Source organism: Rana temporaria, chromosome 7, assembly GCF_905171775.1.
Source record: "Rana temporaria chromosome 7, aRanTem1.1, whole genome shotgun sequence".
NCBI classification, from domain to species: domain Eukaryota; kingdom Metazoa; phylum Chordata; class Amphibia; order Anura; family Ranidae; genus Rana; species Rana temporaria.
In genome coordinates this window covers 210,677,683-210,692,348 of record NC_053495.1, presented here as the reverse complement: position 1 = coordinate 210,692,348, position 14,666 = coordinate 210,677,683, and the positions used below count along the sequence as shown (strand labels likewise).

Below are 14,666 nucleotides of genomic sequence, written 5' to 3'. Positions count from 1 at the left end.
ACCACCAGTAGGGGGGGGGGGGTTGGGACACCACCAGTAGGGGGGGGGGGTGGGGACACCACCAGTAGGGGGGGGGTTGGGACACCACCAGTAGGGGGGGGGAGGATTGGGACACCACCAGTAGGGGGGGGGGATTGGGACACCACCAGTAGGGGGGGGGGATTGGGACACCACCAGTAGGGGGGGGGGATTGGGACACCACCAGTAGGGGGGGGGGGATTGGGACACCACCAGTAGGGGGGGGGGGGGGATTGGGACACCACCAGTAGGGGGGGGGATTGGGACACCACCAGTAGGGGGGGGGGGGGATTGGGACACCACCAGTAGGGGGGGGGATTGGAACACCACCAGTAGGGGGGGGGGGATTGGGACACCACCAGTAGGGGGGGGGGGATTGGGACACCACCAGTAGTGGGGGGGGATTGGGACACCACCAGTAGTGGGGGGGATTGGGACACCACCAGTAGGGGGGGGGATTGGGACACCACCAGTAGGGGGGGGGATTGGGAACACCACCAGTAGGGGGGGGGATTGAACACCACCAGTAGGGGGGGGATTGAACACCACCAGTAGGGGGGGGATTGGGACACCACAGTAGAGGGGGGGGGGGGGGGGGGAGATTGGGACACCACCAGTAGGGGGGGGGGATTGGGGACACCACCAGGTAGGGGGGGGGATTGGGACACCACCAGTAGTGGGGGGGAATTGGACACCACCAGTAGTGGGGGGGATTGGGACACCACCAGTAGTGGGGGGGATTGGACACCACCAGTAGTGGGGGGGGGCTTGCTCAGGAATGGCAGCAGGCAGGTGTGAGGACATCGGCACGCTCAGTGAGGAGAAGGACTTTTGGAGGATGGCCTGGTGTCAAGAAGGGCAGCAAAGAAGCCTCTGATGAATCCCCTTTCCCATTATTTGGGGCATCTGGAAAAAACCCTTGTCCAGAGAAGAAAAGGAGAGCGCCACCATCAGTCCTCCATCATGAGACCATTCATGTGTAGGGGGCTTCTCAGCCAAGGAAGTGGGGGGGCTCACTCACAATGTTACCTAAGAACACAGCCATGAATAAAGAATGGTCCAAAAAACATCCTCCAAGAGCAACTTCTCCCAACCATCCAAGAAGAGTTTGGTGAGGAACAATGCCTTTCCCAGCATGATGGAGCTCCCACCTTGCCATAGGCAAAAGTAGATTGGGGAACAAAAAAATCGAAAATTCGGGTCCATGGCCAGGAAACTCCCCAGACCTTAATCCCATTGAGAATTTGTGGTCAAGCCCTCAAGCATGATGGAGCACCTTGCCATAAGGCCAAAGTGGATTGGGGAACAGAACATCGAAAATTTGGGTTCATGGCCTATAAACTCCCCAGACCTTAATCCCATTGAGAACTTGTGGTCAATCCTCAAGAGGTGGGTGAACAACCCCCCCCCCCCCCACACAATTCTGACAACCTCCAAGCATTGATTATACAAGAATGGGGGGGGCGGCCATTAGTCAGGATGCAGCCCAGAAGTTGAGTGACAGCATGCCGGGGGGAATTTGCAGAGGTCTTGAAAAAAGAAGGGTCACCACTGCAAAACATCGACTCTTTGGCAAAACTTCATGCCATTGGCAAAAAAAGTCTCTCGACTCCAAATGCAGACGTACCCCGATATGCCCGCCGTATAGGGAAGTATTTCCCCCGGGACCGACGCCGCTACGTCTACCACTTACCCTATTCTGGGAGAACTGTACGGATCTCGGGGTCTATTCTTTCCCTAAACCTGCTCCGGGGCCAAGTTCGGACATGATAAATCTACGGGCCCCGTGTCCTTGGCATGCTGAGGAGTTGTAGTTCTCCAGAATTTGGAGGACGCTCTTCTACCCACTATAGCAGGGTCTCCAAACTTCTCAACAAAGGGCCAGTATATGTCCTTCAGACTTTACAAGGGCCGGATGGTGGACAGTGGGGGGCAGGAAAATGGCCTGGGCCCAGCATCAGCAAGAAAAAATATGCCTCTGGATTGGGGGGGTCAGTAGGAGGAGGAGTAAGGCCCCTATCAGTAGGAGGAATAGTATCCCATCATTGTTATTAGTAGAAGAAATAGCGCCCCCTTGTTGGCCGTCAGTGGGAGGAATAGTGCCCCAAGGGCCGGTACAAAGGCTAGCAAAGGGCCACATCTGGCCCTCGAGGCCGCAGTTTGGAGACCCCTGCACTATAGGATTAGGGGGATTAGAAAAAATAAAAGCCGTGCGGGCGTCCGCACAAATGGCGCAGGCAGCTGAATGAGACAAAGCGAGCCGAACCCGCGAAACGCCGCAAACAATCCTCATTTGAATGCGCAGGCAGCGGTGAGGAGAGTGGTGGGGGTAGGGGGGGGGCACTGATATGATAGAAAGGATTAATTAGCTTTTTTAATTATGAATTAAAATAGGTAAAAAAAAAAGACAAACGCAATTTACATTTCAATCGTGGCGAAAGTCATCCGAAACTGACAGAGACCATTTAACTTCCCGCCCCCCGAGACCCGCTGGAATCGGAGCGGAGGCATTGTGCGCTCTCACAGCTCGCCGCTCTTTAAATTCGCAAGCTTTGAGCCGAACGAAAACAAAAAAATAAAATAGCCAGGACAAAAGCCGGAGACGCGGCGCTCTGCTCACTCTCTGCTCTGCTGTCCGAGTGGCTGGACTGTCCGGGCCAAGCTGACCGGAAGGAGCACTTGCCCTGGTCAGCTTGGCTCGGGACAATCCAGCCACTTGCCCCGGTCAGGCTTGGCTCGGACAATCCAGCCACTTGCCCCGGTCAGCTTGGCTCGGACAATCCAGCCACTTGCCCCGGTCAGCTTGGCTCGGACAATCCAGGCCACTTGCCCCGGTCAGCTTGGCTCGACAATCCAGCCACTTGCCCCGGACAATCCAGCCACTTGCCCCGGTCCAGCTTGGCTCGGACAATCCAGCCACTTGCCCCGGTCAGCTTGGCTCGGACAATCCAGCCACTTGCCCCCGTCAGCTTGGCTCGGACAATCCAGCCACTTGCCCCCCGTCACTTGGCCCGGGTAATCCAGCCACTTGCCCTGGTCAGCTTGGCCCGGACAATCCAGCCACTTGGCCCCCGTCAGCTTGGCCGGGCAACCCAGCCACTTGCCCCCCGTCAGCTTGGCCGCCGGACAATCCAGCCACTTGCCTCGGTCAGCTTGGCCCGGACAGATCCAGGCCACTTGCCCCCCGTCAGCTTGGCCCGGACAATCCAGCCACTTGGCCCGACAATCCAGCCACTTGCCCCCGTCAGCTTGGCCCGGACAATCCAGCCACTTGCCTCGGTCAGCTTGGCCCGACAATCCAGCCACTTGCCCCTCGTCAGCTTGGCCCGGGACAATCCGCCACTTGGCCCGGACAATCCAGCACTTGCCCCCCGTCAGCTTGGGCCCGGACAATCCAGCCACTTGCCTCGGTCAGCTTGGCCCGGACCAATCCAGCCACTTGTTTAAAGTCAGCCAATCTGCTTCAGCTACAAGAATAAACTGGGTCACGTGGGTCGTCATCGACCACCATGAAAAGTCGTGATTTAATATAGCGTGTCTACCTGCTCCTCCATCTTTATTTTTACAGCACTGAAGACTTGGACTCACGGCACGCTCCGGGGGGTCTTTATCCGTCATGATCAGGGCAATCCTCCTCCACCCCCCTCCTGGGCACCCAGCTCCTGACAGCGTGATGGGACACAACGGGGGTGGGGCAGAGGGTGCGATGATCAGGAAGGTTGTTATTTGGGATGGAGGACGCGGTCTGGAGACGCGTGGAAGGATCTCGATGGGGAATGACCCCCAACGCTCAGGGACATGACAGCCGACTCTCCGGCACACAGTTTACATAACAGCGTTACAGTAACAGCTCAGCACCCAATCTCCCATAGCGTACAGTGCCGTCGCCATGGCAACAAGGGAGCGCTGCGTTCCCAGCTGTTACAGATTAATAACAGGGAGAAGTAAAGAGGAGGGAATCGCATCCTATAAGACGGAGCCAGAAATAACAACCTCATGCATCGCCATCCCCCGGGTTCTCCTCGTGCCTACAGAAGAGGAGAAATCTGCAACCAATCAAAGGGATCCCCTGGGGGGACTGGATCTACGGAGCGCTCGATCCGCCCAAACCTGGTAGATCCATGGGCGTATTGCAGGTAGGGGCAAGGGGGGGGGGGGGGGCAAGCACCCCACCCCCTCCAGAATCAGGGAATTAGCAAGGTGTTCGCCATAGGCGTGCGCGTGGGTTGTGCCCAGGGCACCCTATCACCCTACCCCCGGCATTGTAAAAAATAAATACTTGCGAGTCGCGGCTAAGCCCCTTCCCTTCATGACATTGTTAAAAGGGGGCGGAGCCTTGGTAAACGTAAGATGATGCCGCCGCCCCCCCCCCCCCCTGAAAAAAGAAGTTCTGCCAATGCCCATGGGTATAGTCCCTTATAGACGACACCGATTGGCTAAAATTCACCTTCGTAATCAAGGAGACTCCAGGTAATGACATCACCAAGACAGGAAATGAGAGGAAATCCTCGAGTGGGGACACCTGTCCCGGTGTCAACCATCCAAGAAGGATTTCTCTTGTTGTGTCCGCTCGAAATTTCCCCAGGGGGGGCACAGGCAGAAGAATATAACCCAGCAGGGATATTAATTCTCCATATTCCCATCGCTCACCTTAATGGATACGTCTCAAGATTTGGGTGCTGCGGCAACGGCCAGCTGGAAACTGGTTTGGAAAGTCGCAATGGAGATATTTGCCAGCACATGATTGGATGGACAAGGGTAGCGTCCAAAACAGGTTTTTATCGCATGATCACATCACAGAGGAGTGCAACGTTTCAGAGTCATGCAGGGACCCCTTCTTCGTCAGGCCTGCGCCTGACGAAGGGGTCCTGTGTGACATTACACACTCCTCAGTTTTTAGGCACCCTCAGCAGACCAATACCTCATTAAACCAATAGGATACCACCAACCCTCATTAGACCAATAGGGTACCTCCAATCGGTCATTAGAACAATAGGATACCTCCAACCCTCATTAGACCAATAGGGTACCTCCAACCTCATTAGACAATAAGATACCTCCAACCCTCAGACCAATAGGATACCACCCAACCCTCAGTTAGACCAATAGGAAACCTCCAGGCTTATTAGGAGCAATAGAATTTTGCTGACCTCATTAGACCAATAGATACCTCCAGGCCCACTAGAGCAATGAGAATTTTGCTGACCCTCAATAGACCAATAGGATACACTCAACCCTTTTCAGGCCATGATAATATCCCTGACCCTCATTAGGCCAATAGGATACACCCAATCCTCACCTGACCCTCAGTAGACCAATAGGATACTGCCAGTCCTCATCAGACCAATAGAATATTCCTAACCCTCATTAAGCCAATGGGATACACCCCCAATAGAATATACCTGACCCTCATCAGACCAATAGAAAACCCCCAACGCTCATTAGACAAATAGGATACCTCTGACCCTCATTATTAGACCAATAGAATACCACAGAATCCTCAATAGACCAATAGGAGACCTCCGACCCCCATTAGAGCCATAGAATATTGCTGACCCTCATTAGACAAACAGAATCCCATCATCCCTCATTAGACCAATAGGATACACTCAACCCTTATAGACCAATCGGGTGCCCCCCAACCCTCATTAGACCAGTAGTATACACCCAACACTTATCAGACCAATAAGATACCCCTGACCCTCATTGGCTAATAGGATACAACCAACCCTCAGCCAACCCTCATCAGTCCAATAGAATATTGCTGACCCTTATTGGGCCAATAGGTTAGCCCCAACCCTCATAGACCAATAGGATACCCTGCCTGACCCTCATTAGACCAATAGGATACCACAGAATCCTCAATAGGACCAATAGGAGACCTCCGACCCCCATTAGAGCCATAGAATATTGCTGACCCTCATTAGACAAACAGAATCCCATCATCCCTCATTAGACCAATAGGATACACTCAACCCTTATAGACCAATCGGGTGCCCCCAACCCTCATTAGACCAGTAGTATACACCCAACACTTATCAGACCAATAAGATACCCCTGACCCTCATTGGCTAATAGGATTACAACCAACCCTCAGCCAACCCTCATCAGTCAATAGGAATATTGCTGACCCTTATTGGGCCAATAGGTTAGCCTCCAACCCTCAATAGACCAATAGGATACCCCTGACCCTCATTAGGACCAATAGGATAGCCCCAACCCTCAATAGACCAATAGGATACCCCTGACCCTCATTAGACCAATAGGATAGCCCCAACCCTCAATAGACCAATAGATACACTCAACACCTATAGACCAATAGTGTACCCCCAACTCTATTAAGACCAATAGAAAACGGCCTGACCCTCATTGGGACCAATAAATATTCCTGACCACCAAGCCAAACCAAACCCCTCCCCTTCTTATTGTTTTCTATTTAATTTGACATGATAATTAATTGATCCCGTTAAATATTCTCTACATTTCTATTAAAGGTTTTTTTTTGTTGTTCCGCTTTGATTGATCCCTCCAGAGTGACGACGGTAGGAGGTCCTCGGTCACGTCGTCCCCCTCCCCCCATTGGGACCGGAACGATAACGGTCACCCGGGGACCCGCGGGGAAGAAACGTTTCTGCAGAGCAGGAAATTCGCGCCTCCCGCTGAAGCCTTTGGTCGCCACCGTCTTCCATTGTTAATCCGCAGCTTACAAACAATTACCGCCGACACAAAGGGGCGATTAAGAGGTTCGATTTAATTGCCGTTAGCGCTCCAGTAATTGGTTTGCAGTTCAACACTTAAAAACAAATCGTCTGCACTCCGCAGTGATTATTCCCCCCGACCCGCGTCATTGAACCCCCCGAACCGCAGAGTGGGGGATGGGGTAATCAGGTTTCCCATAGCAACAGGAGAGGGGAGCTACTTAAAGGACAACTCCACCCAAACTGAAACCTCCACATTCTGGCTTCCTAAAAATTCAATGAGGAATCTCTAATAATACCGTGTCCAATCATCACCCTCCTTCATAATGTAAAATGAACAAATCATTTTCTGATGTCTTGTGGGAGGGGCAGAGACACAAACTACTGCAGGAAAATCTCCCCATTGTGGGAGGGGCAGAGACACAAACTACTGCAGGAAAATCTCCCCATTGTGGGAGGGGCAGAGACACAAACTACTGCAGGGAAATCTCCCCATTGTGGGAGGGGCAGAGACACAAACTACTGCAGGAAATCTCCCCATTGTGGGAGGGGCAGAGACACAAACTACTGCAGGAAATCTCCCCATTGTGGGAGGGGCAGAGACACAAACTACTGCAGTGAAATCTTATCATTGTGGGAGGGGCAGAGACACAAACTACTGCAGGAAATCTCCCATTGTGGGAGGGGCAGAGGACACAAACTACTGCAGGAGATCTCCCCATTGTGGGAGGGGCAGAGACACAAACTACTGCAGGAATCTCCCCATTGTGGGAGGGGCAGAGACACAAACTACTGCAGGAAATCTCCCCATTGTGGGAGGGGCAGAGACACAAACTACTGCAGGAAATCTCCTCATTGTGGGAGAGGGGCGGAGACACAAACTACTGCAGGAAATCTCCCATTGTGGAGGGGCAGAGACACAAACTACTGCAGGAATCTCCCCATTGTGGGAGGGGCAGAGACACAAACTACTGCAGGAGATCTCACCATTGTGGGAGGGGCAGAGACACAAACTACTGCAGGAAATCTCCCCATTGTGGGAGGGGCAGAGACACAAACTACTGCAGGAAATCTCCCATTGTGGGAGGGGCAGAGACACAAACTACTGCAGGAAATCTCCCCATTGTGGGAGGGGCAGAGACACAAACTACTGCAGGGAAATCTCCTCATTGTGGGAGGGGCAAAGACACAAACTACTGCAGGGAAATCTCCTCATTGTGGGAGGGGCAGAGACACAAACTACTGCAGGAAATCTCCCCATTGTGGGAGGGGCAGAGACACAAACTACTGCAGGAGATCTCACCATTGTGGGAGGGGCAGAGACACAAACTACTGCAGGAAATCTCCCCATTGTGGGAGGGGCAGAGACACAAACTACTGCAGGAAATCTCACCATTGTGGGAGGGGCAGACACACAAACTACTGCAGGAAATCTCCTCATTGTGGGAGGGGCAGAGACACAAACTACTGCAGGAAATCTCCCCATTGTGGGAGGGGCAGAGACACAAACTACTGCAGGGAGATCTCCCCTTAGAAGGTCCCGCGCAGTGGGAGGAGCCAGAGTTGCACTCACCTGGTTGATGATATAGATTCCGTAGCCCACCTTCTGCCGGCGCAGGATGGGGTGGAGTAGTGCAGCCAGTATTTCAGGTGGTGCTCCCGGTGTCGGAATGGAATGATAATGGCCACTCGCCACTTTGGCAGGCAATCACTTGGGATGTACTTTCCTCCATCCGTCACGTCGGGGTTCTCCCGCTGACCCGCTCCATGGTCATCGGGGAGCTGAACTCGATCAGCAGACGGCCGACTGGAAGAGAAAAGACACCGCCCATCAGTCATCAAGAAATCCGCTTCCCCCCTTCGCCCCGCACACAGCATGGCCCCGCCCCTGAGGATCAACCCCAACCTGAAACCTGACTGCATGAAGTCCATAGGAGTTCTTCTGGGTGCTCCAGATATTTGAGAAAGAATGTATGGGGATTCGCTTTCCTAATACAGACAATAGCGGGTGGGGGAGGGGACATTAGAGTGTAAGCTCCTCTGTACAGAGACTGATGTGACTGTGGGGGGAGGGGACATTAGAGTGTAAGCTCCTCTGTACAGAGACTGATGTGATGTGATGTGGGGGGAGGGGACATTAGAGTGTAAGCTCCTCTGTACAGAGACTGATGTGATGTGGGGGGGAGGGGACATTAGAGTGTAAGCTCCTCTGTACAGAGACTGATGTGACTGTGGGGGGGGGGGACATAGAGTGTAAGCTCCTCTGTACAGAGACTGATGTGACTGTGGGGGGGGGGGGGGACATTAGAGTGTAAGCTCCTCTGTACAGAGACTGATGTGACTGTGGGGGGGGGGACATTAGAGTGTAAGCTCCTCTGTACAGAGACTGATGTGACTGTGGGGGGGGGGGGGGGGACATTAGAGTGTAAGCTCTCTGTACAGAGACTGATGTGATTGGCTCAGTGATCTCTGTACAGCGCTGCGGTATAGGTCGGAGCTGTGGGATACGGGGAGGCATGTTGGTAATAACTCCATGTAATGTGCAGTCAGCTCTATTTCTGAACGCTGGGAATACCCGGGAGTATGAGATATATACGGAACACCAAACGATCGCACACGAGTCCCGGCCTCTCAGCAGCTGATTAAATTGTGCAATGAAAAAAAAATAATAATATGTTCAGACTTGAATTATTCCTGGGGGGAGGGGAGGAAAACAACACAGCGCAGATCTGTCCTAGATACGGGAGAGAGAGACGTCCCGAGACTGAGGGGGGAAATCACGCCTGTCAGCTCTTCAGAGGACGCCGATCGCCGAGGATGGAGGAGGAGGAACGCAGAGAAACTGCTCAGCAACCCTCCCTGAGCCGAGACTACAGAGCCCACATCCCCCCATCCATCCGCCTGTCCCCCATCCCCCCATCTGTCCCCCATCCCCCTGCCTAAAAAACAAGTCCCAGAACTTGTTTGAGCTTCACCCGTTTTGGAGTGGAGATGCGACCCGTCTCCATAGAAAAGAATGGGGTCTCCGAGATTACAGAGAATGGCGGGAAAAAAGAGAAAATATCCAGTGAGCGGCAGTTCTGTGGAGGAAAATGGGCAGACTCCCAGCCCCCCCCCCCCACCCGGACCTGCCCCGGGATATACATACCCCTCCCCCCCAGACCTGCCCCGGCATATACATACCCCTACCCCGGCATATACATACCCCCCCTACCCCGGCATATACATACCCCTCCCTCCAGACCTGCCCCGGCATATACATACTTCTCCTCCTAATATACTATACATACACCCCCATCCATACCTGGCTCATATATACATACCCCTCCCCCCAGACCTGCACCGGCATATACGTACCCCCTCCTCCAGACCTGCCTGGCCCCCCGGCATATACACCCCCCGCCCCAGACCTGACCCGCATATACATACCCTTCCCCCCCCCCCCCCCCCCCAAGACCTCCCCCGGAATATACATACCCCTACCTCGGCATATACATAGCCCCTCCCCCCCCCAGACCTGCGCCGGCATATACATACTTCTCCTCCTAGATCTGCCCCCCTAATATACTATACATACACCCCCATCCCATACCTGGCTCATATATACATACCCCTCCCCCCAGACCTGCACCGGCAAATACATACCCCTCCCCCCAGACCTGCCCCGGCATATACATAGCCCTCCCCCAGATCTGCCTGGCCCCCGGAATATACACCCCCCCCCCAGACCTGACCCGCATATACATACCCCTCCCCCCCAGACCTGCCCCCGCATAGACATACCCCCCCCCCCCAGACCTGCCCCGGCATATACATACCCCTCCCCCCCAGACCTGCCCCCGCATAGACATACCCCTCCCCCCCCCCCCCAAGACCTGCCTCGGCATATAAATACACCCCCCCTAGACCTGCCCCAACATATACACACTCCTCCCCCTAGATCTGCCCCCCGGATATACTGTACATACACCTCCCCCCCCAGACCTGCCCCGGCATAAACATAGCCTTCCCAGTCCCACCCCCCCCCCCCCCAAGAGCAGCCCCCTCCGCCATAGGCAGCAGCCTAGTTTGCCTCTGTGAGGAATATGGCGGACCCTCTCCAGAGACAGAACATTTCGCAGACTGCGGTTTGAACACAAACCCTTCCCCGGCACAGCCCACTGTAATCCGGCATCAGCCCGGAGAGGAGGGTGGGCACCGGGCACCACTCAGGGGGCAGCCATAATCACAGTAATTAATGCATTAATCAGTCCTGGCGCTCCGGCTTATTAGCAATCTGCCTGCTGTGCGCCGACCGCTCCGCTCCGCTCTGCCGGACCCAGAACGGGATTAACCCTTCCATCACCGCAACTGACTACCGGAACCCGGCGAAGGAGGACCGGCTCTTCACAGCGAGCAGGGACCTCACCTTAAAGGGAACCTGTCAGGGAAGACACATGGGGGCCACCACTGATTATAGAGTTCATCCTGGCTTCAATCCTCAGTGAGTCACAGACCGGGAAAGAGTCAGGGATGAGCAGAACCGGGGGAAAGAGTCAGGGATGAGCAGAAGCCGGCAAAGAGTCAGGGATGAGCAGAACCGGGGGAAAGAGTCAGGGATGAGCAGCAGCGGGAAAGAGTCAGGGATGAGCAGAAGCGGGAAAGAGTCAGGGATGAGCAGAAGCGGGAAAGAGTCAGGGATGAGCAGAAGCGGGAAAGAGTCAGGGATGAGCAGAAGCGGGAAAGAGTCAGGGATGAGCAGAACCGGGGGAAAGAGTCAGGGATGAGCAGAACCGGGGGAAAGAGTCAGGGATGAGCAGCAGCGGGAAAGAGTCAGGGATGAGCAGAACCGGGGGAAAGAGTCAGGGATGAGCAGCAGCGGGAAAGAGTCAGGGATGAGCAGAAGCGGGAAAGAGTCAGGGATGAGCAGAAGCGGGGAAGAGTCAGGGATGAGCAGAAGCGGGGAAGAGTCAGGGATGAGCAGAAGCGGGGAAGAGTCAGGGATGAGCAGAAGCGGGAAAGAGTCAGGGATGAGCAGAAGCGGGAAAGAGTCAGGGATGAGCAGAAGCGGGAAAGAGTCAGGGATGAGCAGAAGCGGGAAAGAGTCAGGGATGAGCAGAAGCGGGAAAGAGTCAGGGATGAGCAGAAGCGGGAAAGAGTCAGGGATGAGCAGAAGCGGGAAAGAGTCAGGGATGAGCAGAAGCGGGAAAGAGTCAGGGATGAGCAGAAGCGGGAAAGAGTCAGGGATGAGCAGAAGCGGGAAAGAGTCAGGGATGAGCAGAAGCGGGAAAGAGTCAGGGATGAGCAGAAGCGGGAAAGAGTCAGGGATGAGCGGAAGCGGGAAAGAGTCAGGGATGAGCGGAAGCGGGAAAGAGTCAGGGATGAGCGGAAGCGGGAAAGAGTCAGGGATGAGCGGAAGCGGGAAAGAGTCAGGGATGAGCAGAAGCGGGAAAGAGTCAGGGATGAGCAGAAGCGGGAAAGAGTCAGGGATGAGCGGAAGCGGGAAAGAGTCAGGGATGAGCGGAAGCGGGAGAAAGAGTCAGGGATGAGCGGAAGCGGGAAAGAGTCAGGGATGAGCGGAAGCGGGGAAGAGTCAGGGATGAGCGGAAGCGGGGGAAGAGTCAGGGATGAGCAGAAGCGGGGAAGAGTCAGGGATGAGCAGAAGCGGGGAAGAGTCAGGGATGAGCAGAAGCGGGGAAGAGTCAGGGATGAGCAGAAGCGGGGAAGAGTCAGGGATGAGCAGAAGCGGGGGAAGAGTCAGGGATGAGCAGAAGCGGGGAAGAGTCAGGGATGAGCAGAAGCGGGAAAGAGTCAGGGATGAGCAGAACCGGGGGAAAGAGTCAGGGATGAGCAGAACCGGGGGAAAGAGTCAGGGATGAGCAGAACCGGGGGAAAGAGTCAGGGATGAGCAGAACCGGGGGAAAGAGTCAGGGATGAGCAGCAGCGGGGGAAAGAGTCAGGGATGAGCAGCAGCGGGAAAGAGTCAGGGATGAGCAGAAGCGGGAAAGAGTCAGGGATGAGCAGAAGCGGGAAAGAGTCAGGGATGAGCAGAAGCGGGAAAGAGTCAGGGATGAGCAGAAGCGGGAAAGAGTCAGGGATGAGCAGAAGCGGGAAAGAGTCAGGGATGAGCAGAAGCGGGAAAGAGTCAGGGATGAGCAGAAGCGGGAAAGAGTCAGGGATGAGCAGAAGCGGGAAAGAGTCAGGGATGAGCAGAAGCGGGAAAGAGTCAGGGATGAGCAGAAGCGGGAAAGAGTCAGGGATGAGCAGAAGCGGGAAAGAGTCAGGGATGAGCAGAAGCGGGAAAGAGTCAGGGATGAGCAGAAGCGGGAAAGAGTCAGGGATGAGCAGAAGCGGGAAAGAGTCAGGGATGAGCAGAAGCGGGAAAGAGTCAGGGATGAGCAGAAGCGGGAAAGAGTCAGGGATGAGCAGAAGCGGGAAGAGTCAGGGATGAGCAGAAGCGGGGAAGAGTCAGGGATGAGCAGAAGCGGGGAAGAGTCAGGGATGAGCAGAAGCGGGGAAGAGTCAGGGATGAGCAGAAGCGGGAAAGAGTCAGGGATGAGCAGAAGCGGGGAAGAGTCAGGGATGAGCAGAAGCGGGGAAGAGTCAGGGATGAGCAGAAGCGGGGAAGAGTCAGGGATGAGCAGAAGCGGGGAAGAGTCAGGGATGAGCAGAAGCGGGGAAAAGTCAGGGATGAGCAGAAGCGGGGAAAAGTCAGGGATGAGCAGAAGCGGGCAAGAGTCAGGGATGAGCAGAAGCGGGCAAGAGTCAGGGATGAGCAGAAGCGGGCAAGAGTCAGGGATGAGCAGAAGCGGGCAAGAGTCAGGGATGAGCAGAAGCGGGCAAGAGTCAGGGATGAGCAGAAGCGGGCAAGAGTCAGGGATGAGCAGAAGCGGGCAAGAGTCAGGGATGAGCAGAAGCGGGCAAGAGTCAGGGATGAGCAGAAGCGGGCAAGAGTCAGGGATGAGCAGAAGCGGGCAAAGAGTCAGGGATGAGCAGAAGCGGGCAAAGAGTCAGGGATGAGCAGAAGCGGCAAAGAGTCAGGGATGAGCAGAAGCGGCAAAGAGTCAGGGATGAGCAGAACCGGGCAACGAGTCAGGGATGAGCAGAACCGGGCAACGAGTCAGGGATGAGCAGAACCGGGCAACGAGTCAGGGATGAGCAGAACCGGGCAACGAGTCAGGGATGAGCAGAACCGGGCAACGAGTCAGGGATGAGCAGAACCGGGCAACGAGTCAGGGATGAGCAGAAGCGGGCAAGAGTCAGGGATGAGCAGAAGCGGCAAAGAGTCAGGGATGAGCAGAAGCGGCAAAGAGTCAGGGATGAGCAGAAGCGGCAAAGAGTCAGGGATGAGCAGAAGCGGCAAAGAGTCAGGGATGAGCAGAACCGGCAAAGAGTCAGGGATGAGCAGAAGCGGGCAACGAGTCAGGGATGAGCAGAAGCGGGCAACGAGTCAGGGATGAGCAGAAGCGGGCAACTAGTCAGGGATGAGCAGAAGCGGGGAAGAGTCAGGGATGAGCAGAAGCGGGGAAGAGTCAGGGATGAGCAGAAGCGGGAAAGAGTCAGGGATGAGCAGAAGCAGGCAAGAGTCAGGGATGAGCAGAAGCGGCAAGAGTCAGGGATGAGCAGAAGCGGCAAAGAGTCAGGGATGAGCAGAAGCGGCAAAGAGTCAGGGATGAGCAGAACCGGGGGAAAGAGTCAGGGATGAGCAGAACCGGGGGAAAGAGTCAGGGATGAGCAGAACCGGGGGAAAGAGTCAGGGATGAGCAGCAGCGGGAAAGAGTCAGGGATGAGCAGAAGCGGGAAAGAGTCAGGGATGAGCAGAAGCGGGAAAGAGTCAGGGATGAGCAGAAGCGGGAAAGAGTCAGGGATGAGCAGAAGCGGGAAAGAGTCAGGGATGAGCAGAAGCGGGAAAGAGTCAGGGATGAGCAGAAGCGGGAAAGAGTCAGGGATGAGCAGAAGCGGGAAAGAGTC

General features: G+C 55.0%; 1 protein-coding gene across 1 annotated transcript in view; it reads right to left on the bottom strand.

The window, feature by feature from the left end:
• The window catches only part of B4GALT2 (beta-1,4-galactosyltransferase 2), a 77,609-nt gene that overhangs the window by 16,674 nt on the left and 46,269 nt on the right, over window positions 1–14,666 (bottom strand). The window contains 3 exon segments of the mRNA XM_040360950.1: window positions 8,290–8,345; window positions 8,348–8,476; window positions 8,479–8,523. Coding sequence (XP_040216884.1) covers window positions 8,290–8,345; window positions 8,348–8,476; window positions 8,479–8,523 — 230 coding nt within the window.